This window comes from Liolophura sinensis, chromosome 12 (assembly GCF_032854445.1).
Source record: "Liolophura sinensis isolate JHLJ2023 chromosome 12, CUHK_Ljap_v2, whole genome shotgun sequence".
Taxonomy (NCBI): domain Eukaryota; kingdom Metazoa; phylum Mollusca; class Polyplacophora; order Chitonida; family Chitonidae; genus Liolophura; species Liolophura sinensis.
In genome coordinates this window covers 4497366-4522469 of record NC_088306.1, presented here as the reverse complement: position 1 = coordinate 4522469, position 25104 = coordinate 4497366, and the positions used below count along the sequence as shown (strand labels likewise).

At 41.0% G+C, this 25104-nt stretch overlaps 1 protein-coding gene across 1 annotated transcript in view; it reads left to right on the top strand.

The window, feature by feature from the left end:
• LOC135479059 (von Willebrand factor A domain-containing protein 8-like) overlaps nucleotides 1-25104 on the top strand; it is a 61413-nt gene that overhangs the window by 22108 nt on the left and 14201 nt on the right. Inside the window, exons 22-36 of the mRNA XM_064758775.1 lie at nucleotides 1706-1781; nucleotides 4583-4718; nucleotides 5760-5879; nucleotides 8039-8244; nucleotides 9376-9527; nucleotides 13787-13901; nucleotides 15243-15381; nucleotides 16545-16771; nucleotides 17409-17516; nucleotides 17776-17846; nucleotides 19173-19298; nucleotides 20018-20079; nucleotides 20693-20844; nucleotides 22519-22723; nucleotides 23587-23668. Of these exons, the coding sequence (XP_064614845.1) occupies nucleotides 1706-1781; nucleotides 4583-4718; nucleotides 5760-5879; nucleotides 8039-8244; nucleotides 9376-9527; nucleotides 13787-13901; nucleotides 15243-15381; nucleotides 16545-16771; nucleotides 17409-17516; nucleotides 17776-17846; nucleotides 19173-19298; nucleotides 20018-20079; nucleotides 20693-20844; nucleotides 22519-22723; nucleotides 23587-23668 (1977 nt within the window). The remainder of the gene's footprint in view (nucleotides 1-1705; nucleotides 1782-4582; nucleotides 4719-5759; nucleotides 5880-8038; nucleotides 8245-9375; nucleotides 9528-13786; nucleotides 13902-15242; nucleotides 15382-16544; nucleotides 16772-17408; nucleotides 17517-17775; nucleotides 17847-19172; nucleotides 19299-20017; nucleotides 20080-20692; nucleotides 20845-22518; nucleotides 22724-23586; nucleotides 23669-25104) is intronic.

Below are 25104 nucleotides of genomic sequence, written 5' to 3'. Positions count from 1 at the left end.
AAGGATCTGATTAGGGGAACATCTACTGCTGGTGGGCAATCAGGTTGTGGGCAAGAAAGAAATAAACAAAGATCTGGTTAGAGGAACATCTGCTGCTGGTGGGCAATCAGGTTGTGGGCAGGAATGAAATAAACAAGGATCTGATTAGAGGAACATCTACTGCTGTTGGACAATCAGGTTGCGCGCAAGAAAGATATAAACAAAGATCTGGTTAGAGGAACATTTACTGCTGGTGGCAATCAGGTTGTGGGCAAGAATGAAATAAACAAGGATCTGATTAGAGGAACATCTACTGCTGGTGGGCAATCAGGTTGTGGGCAAGAAAGAAATAAACAAAGATCTGGTTAGGGGAACATTTGCTGCTGGTGGGCAATCAGGTTGTGGGCAGGAATGAAATAAACAAAGATCTAGTTAGTGGAGCATCTACTGCTGGTGGGCAATCAGGTTGTGGGCAAGAATGAAATGAACAAAGATCTGGTTAGAGGAACATCTACTGCTGTTGGGCAATCAGGTTGTGGGCTAGAACAAAATCATCTACAGATTCCTTGACTTGCTGAATTGCCCACGGGAATATCATTGCATTGTCACAGGCGTGTGCTTGTCATGGGGACACAGAGATGTAATTATGGAACTTGATACCAGTTCCAAAAAAGAAGTAGGGAATATTGTTTAAAACTGAGCCACTGCTAATACATGTATAAGTATTGAATGTCTTTCATCAGATAGTAAGAAGTTTATCAACACCTATAATATAATTACAGAAAAAGTATATCGCTACATACAGTACATGTATGTGGGAATGTTAATATATAATTTATTTATTTCGAACTCCAAACAGGCACTGTAGAAACTAATTTGAATTAATTGCCATTTTTGGAAACAAAAATTACCTTGAACAATTTTAAAAAAAGTTTCACTTTTTGAATAAAAAATCGACTGGTTTTGAAATAATCTAGGTGACTACTTTAAAATAAACAATTTGCTAGTAATCAGTGGTGAATACGGGAGTGGTTTTGTGGCAACTGTTAGTAATGCGATGCTCAAAAAAAAACCACTACACATGGAAGACAACAAATAAAACCAATTCAAAAACAAATGTGCAGGAAATGTTATTAAAGAATGTTATTATTTATGCAGTGATGAAATGTCAGGATTTCCTTCATTGATAAAAGTGATATTTCACTCAGTTAGATATCACTTTTTTTTTGTTTATACATTTTGACATTTCACACATAAATGCCATGACTTCAGAAAGGAAGCTTGTCATTGCGATAAGATGATGTCACAATTCAGGTTTTGTCAACTTTAACATTCGCATGTCAGCAACAAGAGACAACGTCATTAAAGACATCGTTTACGCTGTCACATACATACACAAGTCGGTGAAGGCCTACAGCGAAAAGTATTGATTAGACTTGTTCAAACACCTGACATTGTCAAAATATAAATAATAAATAGAATACTGCAGTGAAGGTTGAATACTATAAATATTTTTCTTGTGAAAGTCCACTGAAAATTTTTTACAAGTAACTACAAGGTGCTGGATTTCATACATTACACATGTAATTCTTGAGTCATGACATTTCAGTGTTAACATTTATCCATTTGTATGCTTTGGTGATATGTAAATTTACAGTATCATATGATGAAAATTAATTGAAACAGCAATCAGCTTTTCAAATCAGTTTTTGTCTTGTCTTTTCAGAGACACAACTGTTCAGACGCTTACCTTACAGCCGACTGTACAGGATGGGATCATCATATACGAGGACTCACCGTTGGTATGTTCCCGTAAAGGGAGATAATTCTACTGGCATTAGCTCGGTCTGACTTACAGCCGACTGTACAGGGTGGGATCATCATATACGAGGACTCACCGTTGGTATGTTCCCGTAAAGGGAGATAATTCTACTGGCATTAGCTCGGTCTGACTTACAGCCAACTGTACAGGGTGGGATCATCATATACGAGGACTCACCGTTGGTATGTTCCGTAAAGGGAGATAATCCTACTGGCATTAGCTCGGTCTGACTTACACCGACTGTACAGGGTGGGATCATCATATACGAAAACTCACGGTTGGTATGTTTGCCGTAAAGGGAGATAATCCTACTGGTGCTAGCTTGGTCTGACTTACAGCTGACTGTACAGAATGGGATCATCATATACGAGAACTCACCGTTGGTATGTTCCCGTAAAGGGAGATAATCGTACTGGCGTTAGCTCGGTCTGACTTACAGTCGACTGTACAGGGTGGGATCATCATATACGAGGACTCACCGTTGGTATGTTCCGTAAAGGGAGATAATCCTGCTGGCATTAGCTCGGTCTGACTTACACCGACTGTACAGGGTGGGATCATCATATACGAAAACTCACGGTTGGTATGTTTGCCGTAAAGGGAGATAATCCTACTGGTGATAGCTTGGTCTGACTTACAGCTGACTGTACAGAATGGGATCATCATATACGAGAACTCACCGTTGGTATGTTCCCGTAAAGGGAGATAATCGTACTGCGTTAGCTCGGTCCTAACTTACAGCCGACTGTACAGGATGGGATCATCATATACGAGGACTCACCGTTGGTATGTTCCCGTAAAGGGAGATAATCCTACTGGCGTTAGCTCGGTCTGACTTACAGTCGACTGTACAGGGTGGGATCATCATGTACGAGGACTCACGGTTGGTATGTTCCCGTAAAGGGAGATAATCCTACTGGCGTTAGCTCGGTCTGACTTACAGCTGACTGTACAGGATGGATCATCATATACGAGAACTCACCGTTGGTATGTTCCCGTAAAGGGAGATAATCCTACTGGCGTTAGCTTGGTCTGACTTACAGCCGACTGTACAGGATGGATCATCATATACGAGAAATCACCGTTGGTATGATCCCGTAAAGGGAGATAATCCTACTGGCGTTAGCTCGGTCTGACTTACAGCCGACTGTACAGGATGGGATCATCATATACGAGAACTCACTGTTGGTATGTTCCGTAAAGGGAGATAATCCTACTGGCGTTAGCTCGGTCTGACTTACAGCCGACTGTACAGGGTGGGATCATCATATACGAGGACTCACGGTGGTATGTCCCATAAAGGGAGATAATTCTACTGGTGTTAGCTTGGTCCGACTTACAGCCGACTGTACAGGATGGGATCATCATATACGAGGACTCACCCTTGGTATGTTCCCGTAAAGGGAGATAATCCTGCTGGCGTTAGCTCGGTCTGACTTGCAGCCGACTGTACAGGGTGGGATCATCACATACGAGGACTCACCGTTGGTATGTTCCCGTAAAGGGAGATAATCCTACTGGCATTAGCTCGGTCTGACTTATAGCCGACTGTACAGGGTGGGATCATCATATACAAGAACTCACCGTTGGTATGTTCCCGTAAAGGGAGATAATCATACTGGTATTAGCTTGGTCTGACTTACAGCTGACTGTACAGGATGGGATCATCATATACAAGGACTCACTGTTGGTATGTTCCCGCAAAGGGAGATAATTCTGCTGGCATTAGCTCGGTCTGACTTACAGGAGACCAAGCACTGTACCACATTAAGCTTTATGATATTATTCACATGACTGCATGTATTTCACTATTTATTGATTTATTTGTTTGTTTGTTTGGTGTTTTTATCGGGTACTCAAAAATATTTAACTTAATATATGACAGCACCCATCACTATGGTGGGAGGAAACCGGTCAGAACACGGAGGAAACCTTCAACTATCCAAAGGTTGCTTGTATTTCACTATACTTCAATCTTTCGGCATTTATATTGATCAGCAAAGTAACTATCTTAAAACAGAAATTAAAATGGCTCTGTCAGCAAGTTTATGATGGAAAGTTGTTGGAATCCAGGAAATGTGAAGTTTTGTAAAATATCATGATACAACATGACATCAGATTGAATAGACCTGGCCTCTAATTCTTCATCTGCTTATGGAGATGTTTATAAAAGGCAAAGACCACTCTAAAATGAAGTATATATCACATGAAAAACCATTAAAGGCTCTACAGGAAAATTGGTGTGATTTTATTGTTGTTTTTTTCCTAACTGGGTAAAAATGTGTTAAAATATCAGATTCTACCATGTTCTGTCATGACTCAGAGTGTATCACTTACTTCACATCTGAAAAACTTTCAAGGTCAAATCAGCAAATACATTCATAGATCTATATGTGTGTGCTTTTTGAATGATAAAATGTAGCAGTGTAATGTTGAATAGCAAAAACCTCATGTGATGTCAGTGGCCCCATTGTTGTCGGATGACCATGGAATAAGATATTCAAATGGACTTTACGCATTCTAAAATTGTTTCTGGTTTTATTAACACGAGAACGTCACCTGGCTTGCTCGAGCTTTGCTTGAATAGTTTAAATCCTCAACAGATTTTACCAATAAACTATATTTTTAGTTTTACCTTATATATGATTTTCATAGCAATAATCAGATAACTTATCCACTTCAGATAACATCCCCCTAATTAGCAAGCCAAGATATATACCATGGAAATAGTGGAATATGTGTAGAAGTTTGTAGGGTAACTCAAGCTGTTGTTGTGTGCAGGTAAGAGCGGTGAAGATGGGTCACATCCTGGTAGTGGATGAGGCAGACAAGGCCTCCACGCATGTCACCTGTATACTGAAAACCCTGGTGGAGTCTGGAGAGATGCACCTGGCTGATGGACGGAGAATTGTTACAGGTAAGACAGTAAACTTCTCCCAGCATGACTGGAAATACTGGTGGAGTCTGGAGAGATGCACCTGGCTGTTGGACGGAGAATTGTTACAGGTAAGACAGTAAACTTCTCCCAGCATAACTATGTGAAAACACAGGTGGAGTGTGGAGAGATGCACCTGGCTGATGGACGAAGAATTGTTACAGGTAAGACAGTAAACTTCTCCCAGCATGACTGTGTGAAAACACAAGTGTAGTATGGAGAGATGCACCTGGCTGATGGACGCAGAATTGTTACAGGTAAGACAGTAAACTTCTCCCAGCATGACTGTGTGAAAACACAAGTGGAGTGTGGAGAGATTCACCTGGCTGAGGGACGAAGAATTGTTACAGGTAAGACAGTAAACTTCTCCCAGCATGACTGTGGAAACACAGGTGGAGTGTGGAGAGATGCACTTTGCTGAGGGACGCAGAATTGTTACAGGTAAGACAGTAAACACCTCCCAGCATGACTGGAAACACAGGTGGAGTGTGGAGAGATGCACCTGGCTGAGGGACGCTGAATTGCTACAGGTAAGACAGTAAACACCTCCTAGCATGACTGTGTGAAAATGCAGGTGGAGTGTGGAGAAATGCACCTGGCTGATGGACGAAGAATTGTTACAGGTATTAAAATAAAGAAGAGATTGTGTGATTGCGTCAACTGATGTATTTAGTGTCATTGTTTATGAAGGCTGTAGAATTGTCACGAGATCTAGCTATCTCATTATTTCAATACTATTTTTCAAGCTATTTTAGAGCCAGCGTTTTTTGTATTATAAGGTGTGCACATCATACACACATTGATCTTCTTAATCTGCTTTCTGTGTGTCCATGTACATGTATTACAGTCAGACATTCTCATTAAAGTATGGTGTTTAGTGGCAATCAAACAAAACTAAATGTATTCGATGGTTGGTTATTCATCGTAATATTTAAATTATTGCCAGGGGTTTTCCTTTTTTACATGGAAACATTAGTCTGACAAAAAATGTCGATGTTTTGTTTATTTGGTTGTTGTTGTCAGCCTCGTCTGGTTTGCCGAGCTCAGAGAATGTCATCGTTACCCACCCAGATTTCAGAATGATGGTTCTGGCCAACAGACCAGGATTTCCTTTTCTCGGAAACGACTTTTTTGGAGCTATGGGTAAAGTTGGATGTAAATGTATGAAGTTTTAGCTGAGGCCTGAAGTTTAGCTGAGGCTTTCTATAAAGTAACTGTGGCTTCTTGTGGGTCAGTGCGGGTCAAATAAGTTCCTAATTCTTAACATGTGTTATTCTGTTAACAAAGGTTTATTTATTTGATTGGTGTTTTATGCAGTATTGAAGAATATTTCACTTTATGCGATGGTCGCCAGCATGACAGAAGAAGGGAGCACAGGGAAACCACGACCACCCACAGCTTACTGGCAGACCTTCCCACATATGGTCAAATTTACAAAGAGGTTAAGCGCAAGGTGACATGAAGTCATATGCGGTTGATTTTTTGTCTCTAACCTTCACATACTAACCATTGAGCATGGTTAGTATGTGAAGTGTCCAGCCTGTCCATAACCACACTTTGGTGGCTGAATGGTTAGTCAGTGAAGTGTCCAGCCAGTCCATAGCCACGCTTTGGTGGCTGAATGGTTAGTCAGTGAAGTGTCCAGCCAGTCCATAGCCACGCTTTGGTGGCTGAATGGTTAGTTCGTGAAGTGTCCAGCCTGTCCATAGCCACACTTTGGTGGCAGAATGGTTAGTCCGTGAAGTGTCCAGCTGGTGCATAGCCATGCTGAATGTTTAGACCGTGAAGTGTCCCAGCCTGTCCATAACCACACTTTGGTGGCTGAATGGTTAGTCAGTGAAGTGTCCAGCCTGTCCATAGCTACACTTTGGTGGCTGAATGGTTAGTCTGTGAAGTGTCCAGCTGGTGCATAGCAATGCTGAATGTTTAGTCTGTGATGTGTCCAGCCTGTCCATAGCCACACTTTGGTGGCTGAATGGTTAGTCCATGAAGTGTCCAGCCTGTCCATAGCCATACTTTGGTGGCTGAATGGTTAGTCTGTGAAGTGTCCAGCCGATCCATAGCCACACTTTGGTGGCTGAATGGTTAGCCCGTGAAGTGTCCAGCCTGTCCATAGCCATACTTTGGTGGCTGAATGGTTAGTCTGTGAAGTGTCCAGCCGATCCATAGCCACACTTTGGTGGCTGAATGGTTAGCCCGTGAAGTGTCCAGCCTGTCCATAGCCACACTTTGGTGGCTGAATGGTTAGTCAGTGAAGTGTCCAGCCTGTCCATAGCCACACTTTGGTGGCTGAATGGTTAGTCAGTGAAGTGTCCATCCGGTCAATAGCCACACTTTGTGGCTGAATGGTTAGTCTGTGAAGTGTCCAGCTGGTGCATAACCACACTTTGGTGGCTGAATGGTTAGTCCGTGAAGTGTCCAACCTGTCCATAGCCACACTTTGGTGGCTGAATGGTGAGTCCGTGAAGTGTCCAGCAGTCCATAGCCACACTTTGATGGCTGAATGATTAGTCAGTGAAGTGTCCAGCTGGTGTATAGCCATGCTGAATGTTTAGTCCGTGATGTGTCCAGCCTGTCCGTAACAACACTTTGGTGCTGTATGTTAGTCAGTGAAGTGTCCAGCCTGTCCATAGACACACTTTTGTGGCTGAATGGTTAGTCTGTGAAGTGTCCAGCATGTCCATAGCCACACTTTGGTGGCTGAATGGTTAGCCCGTGAAGTGTCCAGCCTGTCCATAGCCACACTTTGGTGGCTGAATGGTTAGTCAGTGAAGTGTCCAGCCTGTCCATAGCCACACTTTGGTGGCTGAATGGTTAGTCCGTGAAGTGTCCAGCCAGTCCATAGCCACACTTAATGGCTGAATGGTTAGTCAGTGATTGAACAGCTGAACTGCTGTTAAACACAGCTGAACTGCTGTCAAGTACAGCTCAGACTTTATATTTTGAAGCGCAAGAGCAAGCACTGGTAGACTACATGTACACGTAGTTGTCAGTATAGTATATCTGTAAGAGATGTCATACATGTATTTGATGTCTGTGACACGATGTTTCAGTGAGAAAGCACTCTGTGAATACCTTTTGGTGAATATATAGCAGGCTTTCAGAAATATCTCATCTGGTATTGTTCTTGTTGTCACAGATCCATTCTGTATGATTTGAGAAAGTCCCAAAATTTATACTGAATTGATCAGTTTCCAGTCTGAAAATATGTATGCATTTTACATATACTCCTTTCTCAAAGGTTATGAAAAAATGGCAATGATTTTCGATCTGTCTTTTCATTTCAAACGGTTTGTCTACAGGAGACATTTTCAGCTGCCATGCTATTGACAACCCGAACATGGAGTCTGAGATGTCCATGCTGAGACAGTACGGCCCACATGTTCCCGAGCATGTCCTGGAGAAGCTAGTAGTGGCGTTTGGAGAGTTACGGGACTTGGCGGATCAGGGTCTGATATCTTACCCATACTCCACGAGAGAGGTCGTCAATATGGTCAAACATCTTGAGGTGAGGACTTTCGACATTTTCACATTGAAAAATCATGTACACGCTTGCTTGTTTGTTTTGATGGGTGTTTTGACACCGTTCTAAAGAATGCTTTACTTCTGTGATGGTGGCCAGCATTATGGTGGAGAAAACTCTACCCACAACAATCCGTAGGTTGCTGCCAGACAAACACGACCTGAGAGGAAGTGAGGATGAGCTGGATTTGAATTCACAGGGACCTCATTGGTGTGAAGCTCTCAAGTCATTGTACAGAGACTCCTTGTGTGTACAAGGCGGCCTGTGAATGGTGGTTACTGTCATTAGATGTACACGTAGGTACCTCGTCTCTGTCTGCGCCACACGCCATTATGTATGGAACTTCCTTCGCAGATTTACAAGTGTATGCAGTATAAAACTTTTGATAGACTAGATCACTTTAGAGACAAAGAACATACTAGCATGAATTGCATGTCAAATATTGTCCAGGAAAATAGTTTGATTTATTTTTTTGGAATATTTTTTGAGCTAGTAAAATGCATTTAAAACTTTGGATTGTACTTTGGAGTTTTCTTACCATATTGGGACAGGTGATGTCAATTGAGCTTTTTGCCACTTGACTCACACAGATTTCTATATTACATCATGTAGAATGCATCTTCATTTAGAACTACATGTATGAATGTATTCAGCAAACGGACCTTGAAACGAACTGTTTCAGAAATAGTTCGTTTCAAGGTCCAGAAATATTGCAGTGACCTCACTGATACCCTCTGGGTCCCAACAGACTAATATTTTAAATGCATTTAAGTTTCTGAAAAAATAAATCAAACAATTTTCCTGGACATGGATCAATGATCTTTTATCTGATAAATACTTTATTTTAGTGTTTTCTTTGCCCTTAAAGTATTGATGCGAGGTGTTAAATGGACATGATTAGCTTCCAGAAACACACCTAAGGTTTAGTGTTACAGAGAATCCTGGATACCTACAATAGTCAACTGTAGTAATGCTCTTATTTTGAAAGATTTATGTGCATGCATAACAGTAGTCTTAAATATGAAAGGAGGCAAACAATGTATACATGTATATTACATATCAACAAGTGAAGAATTGGGGTAAAAGTGAGTTCTTTTTTATTTTTTCATTCTCCAGAAATTCCCAGAGGAAGGTCTAACCAATGTTGTAAAGAACGTGTTTGATTTTGATTCCTACAACAAGGAGCTTCAGGAGATGATTGTACAGACAATGGAGAAACATGGGATACCCCTGGGGGCGACGTCAGCTAATGTGAACCTGGCCAAAGAGTAAGGCACTGTCTGATCTGCAGGGAGGGAGGGAGTAATTGGCCTCTGTCTGATCTGCAGGGAGAGAGGGAGGGAGGGAGTTAGTGGCCTCTGTCTGATCTGCAGGGAGAGAGGGAGGGAGGGAGTTAGTGGCCTCTATCTGATCTGCAGGGAGAGAGGGAGGGTTAGTGATTGAGAAACATGTGACATTAAAGATTAGTTAACGAAAAATATCTTTGTGATTAATGAGTTTTTCAGATTAGGGTCGATTTATTGAGAAAACTTATGTCATAAAGAAGAAACTGCGTTAAAAATAATACAGAGTGATTATTATCGCTGCCTTATATTTATTTATTTATTTATTTTATTTGTGTTTTACGGCACACTCAAGAATATTTCACTCAGCCAGCATTATCGTGGGAGCAAACGGGGAACAGCTTGGGGGAAACCACGACCATCCGCAGGTTGCTGACAGACCTAACCTTGTACAGCTGAAGAGGAAACCAGAGTGGACATAAACTCATAGTGACTGGAAGGAGTTAAACCAGGCTCCTGGGCCATTGCACCCTGCTAGTATGCCAACCACTATAACAAGAAAATCTCCCACACAGCATCATGTAATATAAGCGCAAAACGAAAAAATGGCTGATGCATGATGAGATGGGTGTTTTGATGACTGCATGTGTGCCTAAACATTTTAGGGTATAAAATGAAAACTAATTCTTTTAAATTGATGATTGTTTAAATGTACATGTGTGGTTCATCATGGCAAGCAATAATGAGAATAGAGAGTGCATCTGTGTAAATACATGCACATGGAATATGTGGTTATTTGAAGTAAAATGTTAACTGAAACTTGAGAGTGTCAAAGGGTAAAACTTTTATGTATGATAACATCATCGAACTATGATTCTTGGTATGACCTGGTTGCCATGGTGATGGTGATCATTCACATGTCAGAGCCTCTTTAGATCATTGGCCAGTACAGGTGTTCTATATCATTATAGATTTTTTGTAAATTGGCGACATTTTAGAAATGCAAACTATAAAGGATGTTTGTGAAAAATGTATCAGATCTGAATAGTAACCAGGAATTTTTTTATTTTTTTGTATAATGGTGTGTGGTGTCCAGTACATCAAAATGGGGGGAGGGGGGGGGGGGGGGGCAGAAGACTTTCCCACTTACGGCCAGCATGTAATACAGTAATTGCTAAATGTGTTGCAAAATACTCCATACTCCAGCCTCAGAATACTTTATAAAATCATGTTTCATGAACTAGGATATCTCAATTCCATGAAGCCTGGTTTAAAAATCCATGGACTAATTCACAACAGAAGGGTGTATTACTTGATTCTATGTACATGCTGGCTGTAAGTGGGAAGGTCTGCAGCAATGCGCGGATGGTAGTTGGTTTCGCCATGTGCCCGGTTTCTTCCCACCATAATGCTGGCCGCCGTCGTAAAAGTGAAATATTCTTGAGTATGGCGTAAAACACCAATGAAATAAACAAATAAATATGTACATGCTTATTTATTCATTCAGGTTGTAGGCTATCTCAGGGAATTTACAGGTGTTTAATACGTGCATTTAATCATGTCTTTTTACAATGAATCTGTGCAGGGAAATGATCAGGGTGACTAAAATTGAATTACATAGTTGGAGGGTGTCATGGTGTCCATCAGACTTTTCATTGATAATTAATTAATGCATAGAGTCTGCCTGTGAAAAATAATGTCTAATTCACGCAGGATACATGTAGTCTAACTGCAAGTCCTGACAAATGTTCTGTTACTTGTAGATGCAATTTCAATGGTGATGATGTATTCACATATTTAAAGCAGGCTGTAAACGTTTTAATGCTTTTTTTATGGAATTATCAGTTTCAGATAATTCTGTTCAGTAATCCTAGTGGAGATACATGTATTATAAAATGTGGCATGGTATCAATATAAGAATGTTTGTGTGCAGTCTGAGAAGCGTCGGGGCAAGTCAGCAAAAAAATATCAAATCATCATTGATATTAATTATTGTTCAATTTATTTCACCAAATATTGTAAAGAATTTGAAATGTGTACCCAATGATGAATATTTAATGAAAAACGTGAATAAACTTGTATGAGATGAATCTTTTACCTCTCTTTTTTTCTCTTGTTTTTCCATTTGTTTTTCAGGCATTATCTAGCATCATGTTTAATTGAGCAAAATTTGACTGAGCTGATATGTTTCTAGATGTGATATTCATCCCGTGGTACACATTTCAAACTTTCTATTTATTTGATTTAATTTATTTATTTAATTTATTCATTTGATCGGTGTTTAAAAGAGTTCGCAAGAATGTTTATCTGTCATGTATATAACCATGACGACAGTACATTGTCTGTTTCATGGGTGGAGGTAATAATGGTGCCCAGGGTAAGATGCTGCCCTTGACCAAGTACCTCACAAACCTCCTGATACAAGGCCATCTGTTGGTGTGACATGACAGCATAGCTTAAAGCACTGGCTTAGTCTGACTATAGTGCCCTTGACCAGTGTGTCACAGGTTCAGATCCAAGTCTTGCTGTTTTGGCTTCACGTTCGAGAGGTTTTGTCAGTGTATTGGATTTGGAGAAGGGTGATGGCTTACATTCCAGTTTTCTTGTCCCACAATCAGGATCACATTCTTACATGTATTTAAGTGAAATATTTTTCATCTTCCTGTTACACATGAGTCGTATACTTACAGACAACTGCATATGTAGCACTATCGAGTTGCCTTTGATGCTAATGATGGTTTTAATAGGTGTAGCATTATGTCTGATAGTATGTCAAGTACAATTACCTAGCCTGGAGCTGTGAGACCTGCACAGTTTCCTCCACTGCCCACACCATTTCTCCACTTTCCACACAGTTTCCTCCACTGCCCACACAGGTTTCTCCACTGCCCACACCATTTCTCCACTTTCCACACAATTTCCTCCACTGCCCACACAGTTTCCTCCACTGCCCACACCATTTCTCCACTTTCCACACAATTTCCTCCACTGCCCACACAGCTTTCTCCACTGCCCACACCATTTCTCCACTTTCCACACAATTTCCTCCACTGCCCACACAGTTTCCTCCACTGCCCACACCATTTCTCCACTTTCCACACAATTTCCTCCACTGCCCACACAGTTTCCTCCACTGCCCACACCATTTCTCCACTTTCCACACAATTTCCTCCACTGCCCACACAGTTTCCTCTAATCCCTACAGTTTCCCCCAGTCTGCACAGTCTCCGCCACTGCCCACACAGTTTCCTCTAATCCCTACAGTTTCCCCCAGTCTGCACAGTCTCCTCCACCCCCCGCACAGGTTTCTCCACCCCCTACACAGTTTCCTCCACCTTCTAACCTGACCTCGATTTTAAGAAATGAGAACAAACACATATACATGCATAAAGAGTATGATTAATAAACAAAAAAAATGTTAATAACCTGTCTGCTGCTAGAACAGAATACTGTTCTTTGCTGCTTACCTGTCTTGTAATATCACAGCTCTTCACTGAGGGATGACAATCTTTCATGATGTCCTTCCGCCATTAAAGGGATACAGAGTCTATACTGATTGGTTGAGAGCAGAGATACATATAGTTTCCTGGTTTATGCCTCACAGCCTTGGTCACACTTGAAAAATTCAGCAATACCTACCTAAAAGTCAGTTTAAGCTAGACATACATGTTGCCTGGGCTTTCCTATCTCCTACACCAACCAATCAAAATTGATTCCGTCTCCCTATAAGCTGTTGACGGTGCTTCTTCGGGTCATGGTACATCAAGTTCATGGGAATACAGTAGGCTTCCCTGGAATATCGCATTCATGTTGATCTCGTTCATCACATGAAATTTTATGCAAAATTTAATCCTTTATTTGCTAGTGTTTGGAGCTTTACTCCATTCCCTGAAACCAACTGCCATCACAGGAGCCAAATGTTGCATTAATTCCAACGAACCAATCAATCAATCAGTCCGTCTTTCAGAGTCCCTCTGTATTTGCTCTTTTTAACACAGGATGTAGGAAAGAAAACCATTGCAGAATCATATTGATGTCCGTTTTTATCATTTGTGGACGTGGTGTCAATGTACTGTGATTGGTGATTGGTGAGACATTATAAGTCTGGTGGCTTTTGTCATTCTGTTGGACGTGCACAGCTAATGTTTCATCTCAGTGATATAAAGGAAAATGAGTTTTCATCTCATCTACTGATTTTTACTCCTAGCTTTTCTTCAGGTTTCCTTTCTTCTTTCCTCATGCAGATTTCCTCTCCCGAAGTTTGAATTTGCCGGCATTTGGAATGTTTCAACTTCTGAAGGCCGCAAGAAGACATCCGTGATGAGCTGCCCTGTTGAGAGCAGAACACTTGGCATCAAGGTAATGTCAAGAAACAGAATTGGTTAGTGTGATCCATATTTTAGCTTTTTTTCAGTTTGTAACTGCACAGCTCGGGGGAAACCCACGACCATCCGCAGGTTGCTGGCAGACCTTCCCACTTACGGCCAGAGAGGAAGCCAGCATGAGCTGGACTTGAACTCACAGCGACCGCATTGGTGAGAGGCTCCTGGGTCATTCCGCTGCGCTAGCGCGCTAACCGACTGAGCCACGGAGGCCCCCTGTAACTTTTTTGTTAGGTTTCCACCTTATCTAAGTGGATACAGTTCTCACATACATGCGGGTGGAAGAGTTCTCACCTGAGTGGAAACACTTCTCACCTAAGTGGTAACATTTCTCACCTGAGTGGAAACAATCCCCAGCTGGGTGGAAACAGTTCTCACATACATGCGGGTGGAAGAGATCTCACCTGAGTGGAAACACTTCTCACCTTAGTGGTAACATTTCTCACCTGAGTGGAAACAATCCCCAGCTGGGTGGAAACAGTTCTCACATACATGTAGGTGGAAGAGTTCTCACCTGGGTGGAAGCAGTTCTCATCTGGGAGGAAGCAGTTTTCACATATATGTAGGTGAAAAATTTATTTATTTATTTATTTTTTGGATTGGTATTTTACACCGTACTGAATAATATTTCACTTATACGACCAGCATTATTGTGGGTGGAAACTGGGCAGAGCCCGGGGGAAACCCACGACCATCCACCATCCACAGGTTGCTGGCAGACCTTCCCACATACGGCCGGAGAGGAAGCCAGCATGAGCTGGACTTGAACTCACAGTGACCGTTGGTGAGAGGCTCCTGGGTCATTATGCTGTGCTAGTGCGCTAACCAACTGAGCCACGGAGGCTCCTGTAGGTGAAAAAGTTGTCAAATGAGTGGTAACAGCTCTCACCTAAGTGGAAACAATTCCCATCTGGGTGGAAGCAGTTCTCACATGCATGTAGGTGGAAGAGTTCTCACCTGGGTGGAAACAGCTCTCACCTGGGTGGGAAGAATTCTGACCTTGGTGAAAACAGCTCTCACCTGAGTGGAAACAGTTCCCATCTGGGAGGAAGCAGTTCTCAAATACATGTAGATGAAAGAGTTCTCACCTGAGTGGAAACGTCTCTCACCTGAGTGGAAACAGTTCTCACATACAGGTAGGTGGAAGAGTTCTCACTTGAGTGGAAACAGTTCTCATCTTAGTGGAAACAATTCCCAGCTGGGTGGAAACAGTTCTCAAATACATGTAGGTGGGAGAATTCTCACCTGAGTGGAAACAGTTAACACTTTTTTGGCTTGTTTTATTCAAATGTTTCATTGTTGCTCTGTATGTTTCTAGGGTCCAGTCCAACTGACAGTAGAACAGTTCTCACTGGACAGAACAGAAGCACGCTCCTCCCTGTTCACAGAGCAGCAATCCTATTGGACCATCCCTATGCACGACACTAACATAATCAGTGACCTTGCTGTGCGTAAAGGTGAGATTAAGGTCAAACAAGTTTTAAAAATTATGGAGGAAAATCCTTAGGCTGGGATTGACATAAACTATCTTAATCCCAACTGGCAGAACTAAAACTGTAATGGTATGTCAGGCACTGTTACTCACTCAACTTGCAAGCTTCCAAAATAATTTGCTTAATTACTGTAAATAACCAAAAATTTTGTAAAAAGAAACCCCCCCAAAAAACCCCACATTTTAGGCATAATGAAGTCAAAAATATTAATTTTGAGTCTTATAAAACTGTAATATATTTTTCCAGTTGGGTATCATACATTCCAAACAAAACTCAGAAGACCTTTCTCAAAATAGAACTCTCAGAAAACTTTGCGACTTAGTCATGACGGATATTTTAGGTGATTTACAACACTATGTTGTTACATGGGAATAGTTTTTGTGTTCAAATATCAGTATTGGTTACAGAGAATTTTCTGACATTTTTTGCCATTACAGATTTGTAATTTACCATTACCTGTAATTTACCGTTTCTTGTAATTTACCATTACATGTACCTGTAATTTACTGTTACCTGTAATTTACTGTTACTTGTAATTTACCGTTACTTCCAGTTTACCATTACATGTAATTTACCGTTACATATACCTGTAATTTACCATTACTTCCAATTACTTCCAATTTACCATTACTTCCAATTTACCATTACATGTAATTTACCGTTACATATAATTTACCATTACATATACCTGTAATTTACCATTACTTCTAATTTACCTTTACATGTACCTGTAATTTACTGTTACCTGTAATTTACCGTTACTTGTAATTTACCATTACTTCCAATTCATCATTATATGCAATTTACCGTTACATATACCTGTAATTTACCATTACTTCTAATTTACCATTACATGTACCTGTAATTTACTGTTACCTGTAATTTACCATTACATGTAATTTAAAATCTTTGAATTTTGTACATGTAATAGTAAAGAATTATTTTAATGGAAGTTCATAATAATCGCTGTCATAACCGTAGGATATGTCTGCCGTCATTTTCTTCAGTACTGGTATATGTCAGTTTGATCCACTTACATTTGACATCTGCTATTTAAGAAAATGACAGTACAAATCCTTTGCCTGAAATGAAAAAATACACTCTCCATTTTTTTTTACCTCAAACAGGGGAGAGTGCATCTCGGGCAGCACCAGGTCAGAAGGTGTCAGATGTCATTCACGTTGCGACGGCACACCCGATTTGTGTCTACTCCATGTCACCCGATCAGAGGAGTATGACGGGCATCGATTTGTATGACGTCTTCCCCAGCACCCGGGGCGCGTATCGCCCACACGTCAAGATCGCTGCCATGGGCGCCTCCCTCTATGATACAGTTGTACTCCATGAAGAAGTGGTAGGTGGGGAGAATAGTCAAAAGCAAAGACAACACTAGACTAAATGTATATAAGCATTGACAAAGTATCCGACAGAACATTCAAAAAGCACAGCCGTGAATGTTCATTGATGTTTGTATGACCGAGATGTCGCAGTTCAAAGTAAATGTTAGCAGAATCACAGACCACGGAGAAAATCGTAATCGGTGTTACATGCATATTATCAATTTTAACCAGTCCCTCTTCAGTGATTTCTGTAAGTAGAGAACACATTTGTTTCCGCTTACATCATTCCCGGGATGTTTGAAGTGATCTTAGGCCTAAGTCAAATTTTCAAATCACTTTAACACCAATATTTCCATGTAACAAGGTTAGACTATTACTTGACAATGTGTTAAAAATTCTAGGTAAGCTGTTGTGAAGTAAATTTCAGCTGAAATAAGAGGAACAGGATATACATAAACTTAAATTCAAGTCTAACATTGTTTTGTGATTTTGGGGCTTGGTATTCATGTTTGGGAAACTTTGATGACAAATATATTTTAATTCATCCTCTTAAATGGTAAATTTTTTACACTTACATGATTCTGTGTCAAGAAGTGTAAATTAGTTACTTGTATCACAAATTACAGTGCATACTGATTGACTCGCTTACAGACAAATGTTGTTCTGAGTATCAATGTGGAAAGTGGGAATATCATGAGGATTATCTCCCCTTTCTTACCGGAACCTCCAAAGGACAGGTGGCGCTTCCAGTCAAACGAGGTACTTGTAATAAAAAGTGAATTTTGAAATTAGGATTAAAATTGTCCTTACATGAATGACGAATTTTACTACATGAGTTATATGTGGAATATATAAACCATTTAGATCTTAACTTTATTGAAGATGTACAAAATGTGGACCATCTACTTGTTCATTTCATGAATCTCATTGATATATTGTAAAACTAAACTACCTGTGCTGAGTTTAATATCCGTGTTTATTATATGTTGGATATTGATTGGTATCGATTGGTTTGCAGCCCACATACAGGATGTGTGGTGAGTTTGCTCATGAAGCTGAAGGTATGCTGGTTTTCTACAAAGTGAATGGGTAAGTGGATTAACTAATTTATTTTCGACTTCTTTTGATGGATTGGTTAATGTTTAATGCACAAGAGCCTCAAAATATTTTATTTCTTCATTGGTGGCATGTTTTATAAGTAGAGGAATGCTGAATATCCCGGGAGGAGTTATCTCCCCTGTCTATGACAGATTTCTGACACATCCTCTCCAGTGTATGTTTTTGTTTTGTCAGGGACACAGTTGAAGTGATGAACATGCTGGAAGGTGTGACCAACTGTGTCCAGCCCTCAGTCTTGATACATGTGTTTGTTTTGTCAGGGACACAGTGGAAGTGATGAACATGCTGGAAGGTGTGACCAACTGTGTCCAGCCCTCAGTCTTGATACATGTTTTTGTTTTGTCAGGGACACAGTGGAGGTGATGAACATGCTGGAAGGTGTGACCAACTGTGTCCAGCCCTCAGTCTTGATACATGTTTTTGTTTTGTCAGGGACACAGTGGAAGTGATGAACATGCTGGAAGGTGTGACCAACTGTGTCCAGCCCTCAGTCTTGATACATGTTTTTGTTTTGTCAGGGACACAGTGGAGGTGATGAACATGCTGGAAGGTGTGACCAACTGTGTCCAGCCCTCAATCTTGATACATGTTTTTGTTTTGTCAGGGACACAGTGGAAGTGATGAACATGCTGGAAGGTGTGACCAACTGTGTCCAGCCCTCAGTCTTGATACATGTTTTTGTTTTGTCAGGGACACAGTGGAGGTGATGAACATGCTGGAAGGTGTGACCAGCTGTGTCCAGCTGCCAGTCTTGATATGTATGTTTTTGTTTTGTCAGGGACACAGTGGAAGTGATGAACATGCTGGAAGGTGTGACCAGCTGTGTCCAGCTGCCAGTCTTGATACGTATGTGTTTGTTTTGTCAGGGACACAGTGGAGGTGATGAACATGCTGAAAGGTGTGACCAGCTGTGTACAACTGCCAATCTTGATACATGTGTTTGTTTTGTCAGGGACACAGTGGAGGTGATGAACATGCTGGAAGGTGTGACCAGCTGAATACAACTGCCAATCTTGATACATGTGTTTGTTTTGTCAGGGACACAGTGGAAGTGATGAACATGCTGGAAGGTGTGACCAGCTGTGTCCAGCTGCCAATCTTGATGTATGTGTTTGTTTTGTCAGGGACACAGTGGAAGTGATGAACATGCTGGAAGGTGTGACCAGCTGTGCCCAGCTGCCAATCTTGATACATGTGTTTGTTTTGTCAGGGACACAGTGGAAGTGATGAACATGCTGGAAGGTGTGACCAGCTGTGTCCAGCTGCCAATCTTGATGTATGTGTTTGTTTTGTCAGGGACACAGTGGAAGTGATGAACATGCTGGAAGGTGTGACCAGCTGTGTCCAGCTGCCAATCTTGATACAATCACTCCACCTGGTGGCCAAAGATGATTGGCTCATTGTGGAGGCTAATGAGGGAAAGTAAGTCATGGTCGCTTGGGAAAACATCAGTTTACACAATACATGAATTGTTTTTGAAATGTTTGCATTAGCCAGACAGAGCCTCAAAATAGTTGTAAAGGAAAATGTGACATGCTTGCCATGACGTAAGCCTTGTTATTCATTTGCATTTAATAACACGGTGGAACCAGTAATGGTGTAGCATTTGCGCAATAGCAGTGCGATTTTGGAACTCTCTGATATATGGAGGTTATAAAAAGAGGATCAGTATATGTGCATTGTTCCGATGTAATTCGCTTCTGTTTAAGTCGATTGTCATTTACTACTGTGGTACTAGTCATTGTTTGTCCCGTCGGCATGAGTAGCCTTTGGCTAATGTTAATTTGTTTTAACCAACCAACGTTAAACAGAGATTTTGAGATTGAAATTTGAAGCCTGTTGTTGAAAGTAGTATCCCCGTCATCCAAGACATGCAATTTAACAAAGTTTTGTCAGCCTGTGGTCTGTTGTTGTTGAATTGTAACGAATATAATGGCACTTCCACCAGACTTCAGTAGTGATATACCAACATGACAGATGTCCTGTACTTCACAAAACTGTGGCAGAACTGACTCAACGTGTTTTATAACATGGTTTCTTTATTATAGAGATGTAGTCATTTTGTGATGGACATACATGCAATGCCAGACTCAGGCTGAGGCTTCTTTGTATTAAGTGGTGGAAAAATTTTGTTTTTGCAGAAAGTATATGTTGAAGAGGCAGAATGATCAGTTCTTCCTGCATGCTATTCACGATGAAGGAAGTGAGTATTGGGACAGATCTTTATAGGTTTTGTGTTTGTGAAAGATTCCAATGAGTATTGGGACAGATCTTTATAGGTTTTGTGTTTGTGAAAGAATCCAATGAGTATTGGGACAGATCTTTATAGGTTTTGTGTTTGTGAAAGAATCAGATCAATCCATGAAGAATACATTCTGAACATGTATTGAGGACTGTTACAAATTTGATCTGGGAGCAGTAGATCCAGGCTCAATCCTGGCTCGAGTCACACCTTAAAAGAGGAAGTAGTAACTCCCTCACTTGGCATTGAGCATAAAGGGGATAGTGAAACGACTGGTTGAACCGTATCAGTATAATGGCTCGGCTTACTTGAAAAGTCGTCTCATTGAAGCACCAATAGATAAAAGAGCAGTGGAAATCCATCCTGCAATAAAGGAGGTACATAACATGCACTCAAAGGATTCCTTCGTCGTCATATGACTGAAAAATTGTTAAGTACGACGTTAAACCTCAATCACTCGTACTCACTCACAAATTCGATCAGTTTGCCTTTAAGATTGTGTTTTTAATTTTGATCCCTCCCCCACCCCTAAAATGAAAGTAATCAAAAATCCTTTTTTCTTTTTTTTTTGCAGACACCATTCCATCAATCACCTACGGTGCATCAACTCCTCTGAATGATGATGTGTTAAGTCAAGCCCTGGAAATGACCATCTCATCTCCAAACAGAGTCCTGGTCACTTCTGAGTCCTACACCAGTGTGGTCATTGGATTACCTGATTTACAGGTGAGATATCTACACTGACCATCAGTTCTCCTAACAGAGCTGTGGCCACTTCTCAGTTCTACACCAGTGTGGACATTGGGTTACCTGATCTACAGGTAAGATATCTACACTGACTGTCAGTTCTCCTAGTAGAGTTGTGGTCACTTCTTAGTCCTATACCATTGTGATCAATGGGTTACCTGATTTACAGGTGAGATGTCTACACTGACTGTCAGTTCTCCTAGTAGAGTTGTGGTCACTTGTGTCCTTCACTAATGTGGTCATTGGGTTACCTGATCTACAGGTGAGATATCTACACTGATTGTCAGTTCTCCTAGCAAATCTGCTAGGACTCACTTCTGAGTCCTACACCATTGTGGTCAGTGGATAACCTGATCTACAGGTAAGGTGTCTACACTGACTGTCAGTTCTCCTAGTAGAGTTGTGGTCACTTCTGTCCTTCACTAATGTGGTCATTGGGTTACCTGATCTGCAGGTAAGATGTCTACACTGACCGTCAGTTCTCCTAGTAGAGCTGTGGTCACTTCTGAGTCCTACACGAGTGTGAACACTGGGTTACCTGACCTACAGGTAGCTTGTCAGTTTCCATAGGAAATCTGTGGTCACTTCTGAGTCCTACACCAGGGTGGTCAATGGGTTACTTGATCTACAGGTGAGATGTCTGCACTGACTGTCAGTTCTCCTAAGAGAGCTGTGGGCACTTGTGAGTCCTATACCAGTGTGGTCAATGGGTTACCTGATTTACAGGTGAGATGTCTACACTGACTGTCAGTTCTCCTAGGAGAGCTGTGCTCACTTGTGAGTCCTACACCAGTGTGGTCACTCGGTCGCCTGACCTACAAGTAAGATGTCTACAAGATTCTTCAACTTTTTCAGCCACCTCTGCAGCCAATATTTTGAAACATTCCAAGAGAATTATGGGGTGAAGAGAAATAATCTGCGTAGTTTGATGAAGCTTACATCTTTAGTGAAACAAGCAAACCATTTCTAGGGTTATTTTCATAATAATTGTATGCAAAAATTACACTGAAGATCAGAAGGTTGAACCTTTGCAGTACACTGACCAAAGGTGTATTTATCACTTCAACATCAGACTCTTCATTCTCCAAACAGATACCTCGTGACTCCCTCTAAAAGTTAAATGCATTCATGTAAAGCCTTTTATCAGATCTCTAGCATCTTTGGCTTCAGTCTCATTGTTATGAGGTCCAAGGGATATGTCTAACAGGTATTTCTTTATAAAAGTAGTGGTTTGGGCACCTAGTGGTTGGCATGCTAGCACTTTTCTTTATGTGAATTTCCATTAAATAAATAAATAACGTGACTAAGTGTGTTGTGACAACAACTCCAAGATGTACTGATATTTGCTATCATTACTGTCTGTTTTGTGATATTTGCTATCATTACTGTCTGTTTTGTGATACTTGTTATCACTACTGTCTGTTTTCTGATATTTGCTATCACTACTGTCTGTTTTGTGATACTTGTTATCACTACTGTCTGTTTTGTGATACTTGTTATCACTACTGTCTGTTTTGTGATACTTGTTATCACTACTGTCTGTTTTCTGATATTTGCTATCATTACTGTGTGTTTTTTGATATTTGTTATCACTACTGACTGTTTTCTGATATTTATTATCACTACTGTCTGTTTTCCGGTGACGCTTTTTAGCCTCCCCATGAGATTTACGTCTCTCCCCGAGAACCTCTGCCTGATAATGACAAGCACTCCAAGGCTGACCCGCTGTTTGGGCTGATGGGGAGCATAAAACCTGCCGCGCCAAATTTGGGTGCGACATTGGCCTACTTACCAAAATCAGGCCAGGTCATCCGAGCCTTGAACACACGCAATGTCCCAGAGGCTGCTTATCCTTATGGTGAGGGTCACGGAATAGTCATGAAATGTTTTCGTTGCCATTTTACATGAACAGTTAGATTATATTTCTCTCTAAATGTAGACTATATGCGAAACCAGCATTTATTGGTGTAATTATGACATTCATCATGTTTTCGTTGGCCGACAACACCAGTTTCCCTGATCTGGGCTTGGTTTCCCCTATATGCGCTTGGTTTCCCTGATCTGGGCTTGGTTTCCCCTATATGCGCTTGGTTTCCCTGATCTTTGCTTGGTTGCCCCGATTTGGGTTTGGTTTCCCAGATGTGCGTTTGGTTATCCCAATGTACGCTTGGTTTCTGCGCTTGTTTTCCCCGATCTGTGCTTGGTTTCCCCAATCTGCGCTTAGTTTCCCTGATGTGTAAGTTTTCACAGGCTCCACTTTGTTTCCTTTTCTGTGCTGAGTTTTCCAGAATCTGCTTGGTTTTATTAACCATGGCTGGGTTTCGGTCTTTTGTTTTTTTGGTTTCCCTAGGTCATGCTTAGTTTCTCTAGATACTATCTTGTTTCTTTATTTTGTTATTGGTTTCCCCCACAGTCTGCCAGCTTTGCTCCCAGGCTCTGTTTGATTTCATCCATGTACACATGAGTGTCTTCCTTCATGTGAAATTTTCTTGAGTGCAGTGTAAAACTATAAAAATAGATAAACGTACATGTACATGTATCAAATAAAGTTGGAATATTGTAAGACTTATGTCAGTGTTTCCAAAGCTACTAATTTTGTCTGTAAAGTCTGTTTTAAAAACTCATGCATTTTGCTGAATGTAATTGTCACTTTGAATTTTCAAATTTAAGTCTATAAATTATTGTGTTTGATTGGATTTTAATGATCCATCTGTTGAGCAGGTGTGAAACCAAGAGATCTGAGTGGCTACTTGGAGGTGACTGATGCAGCCAATCACAAACTTCGTTACATCCCTGTCCCTGGGTATGTACATGTACTTTGTGTCGTAGAAATTATTCTGTAGTTTACAAAGTCGAAATGTGCGTTGGGTATTTATTAGAATCTTTGAGAGTGTGTCACAATGTCAGGGTATATGCATTCCACTATCTCCGCATACCACATACACATGTGGTATTTAATTTTATATGTATATATATATAAATATATATATATATATAAATATAAATATATATATATATATATATATATATATATATATATATATATATATATATATATATATATATATATATATTTGTATGTATGTAATGATTATATCCAGACAATAAAAGTTTGACAGAGATTTTGGCATGGCAATAATGCTGCAATATTCATGGAGAGGATGAGGGTGTCTCAGTGGCTGAATAGTTAACCTGCCAGCACAGCAAGATGTTGGAGCATCTGGCCAGTGCTCATGCTAGCTTCCTCTCCAGTCATACTTGGGGAAGTTCTGCTAGCAACCTGCGGATGGTCATGGGTTCCTCCCACCATAATGCTGGCTGCCGTTGTATAACTGTTCTTAATCCTGGCATAAAACATCAGTTGAACAAATAAATAAATAATTAAATAAATAAATACTTATGTAGGAACCAGAGTGCTCTGCATTGACAAAAATGGCTTTAATGTCTAGCTGAATGGGGCTGACATGAACTGAAATAATGGCGTAACAAAGCAGCACTGAAACACCGAAAGTAAAAAGCGCTTGCCACCTGTCACTCTATCCATGAACATTTCAGGGCGTCAGGCTTGCTACATGTCACTCTATCCATGAACGTTTCCGGGCATCACGCTTGCCACATGTCACTCTATCCGTGAACGTTTCAGGGCATCACTCTTGCCACATGTCACTCTATCCATGAATGTTTCAGGGCGTCACGCTTGCCACATTTCACTCTATCCATGAACGTTTCCGGGCATCACGCTTGCCACATGTCACTCTATCCATGAACATTTCAGGGCGTCACATTTGCCACATGTCACTCTATCCATGAACGTTTCAGGGCGTCACGCTTGCCACATTTCACTCTGTCCGTGAACGTTTCAGGGCGTCACGCTTGCCACATGTCGCTCTATCCATGAATGTTTCAGGGTGTCACGCTTGCCACATGTCACTCTATCCATGAACGTTTCAAGGCATCAGGCTTGCCACATGTCACTGTATCCATGAACGTTTCAGGGTGTCACGCTTGCCACATTTCACTCTATCCATGAACGTTTCAGGGTGTCACGCTTGCCACATTTCACTCTATCCATGAACGTTTCAGGGTGTCACTTTTGCCACATGTCACTCTATCCATGAACATTTCAGGGCGTCACTCTTGCCACCTGTCACTCTATCCATGAACATTTCAGTGCGTCACACTTGCTACATGTCACTCTATCCATGAACGTTTCAGGGCGTCACGCTTGCCACTTGTCAC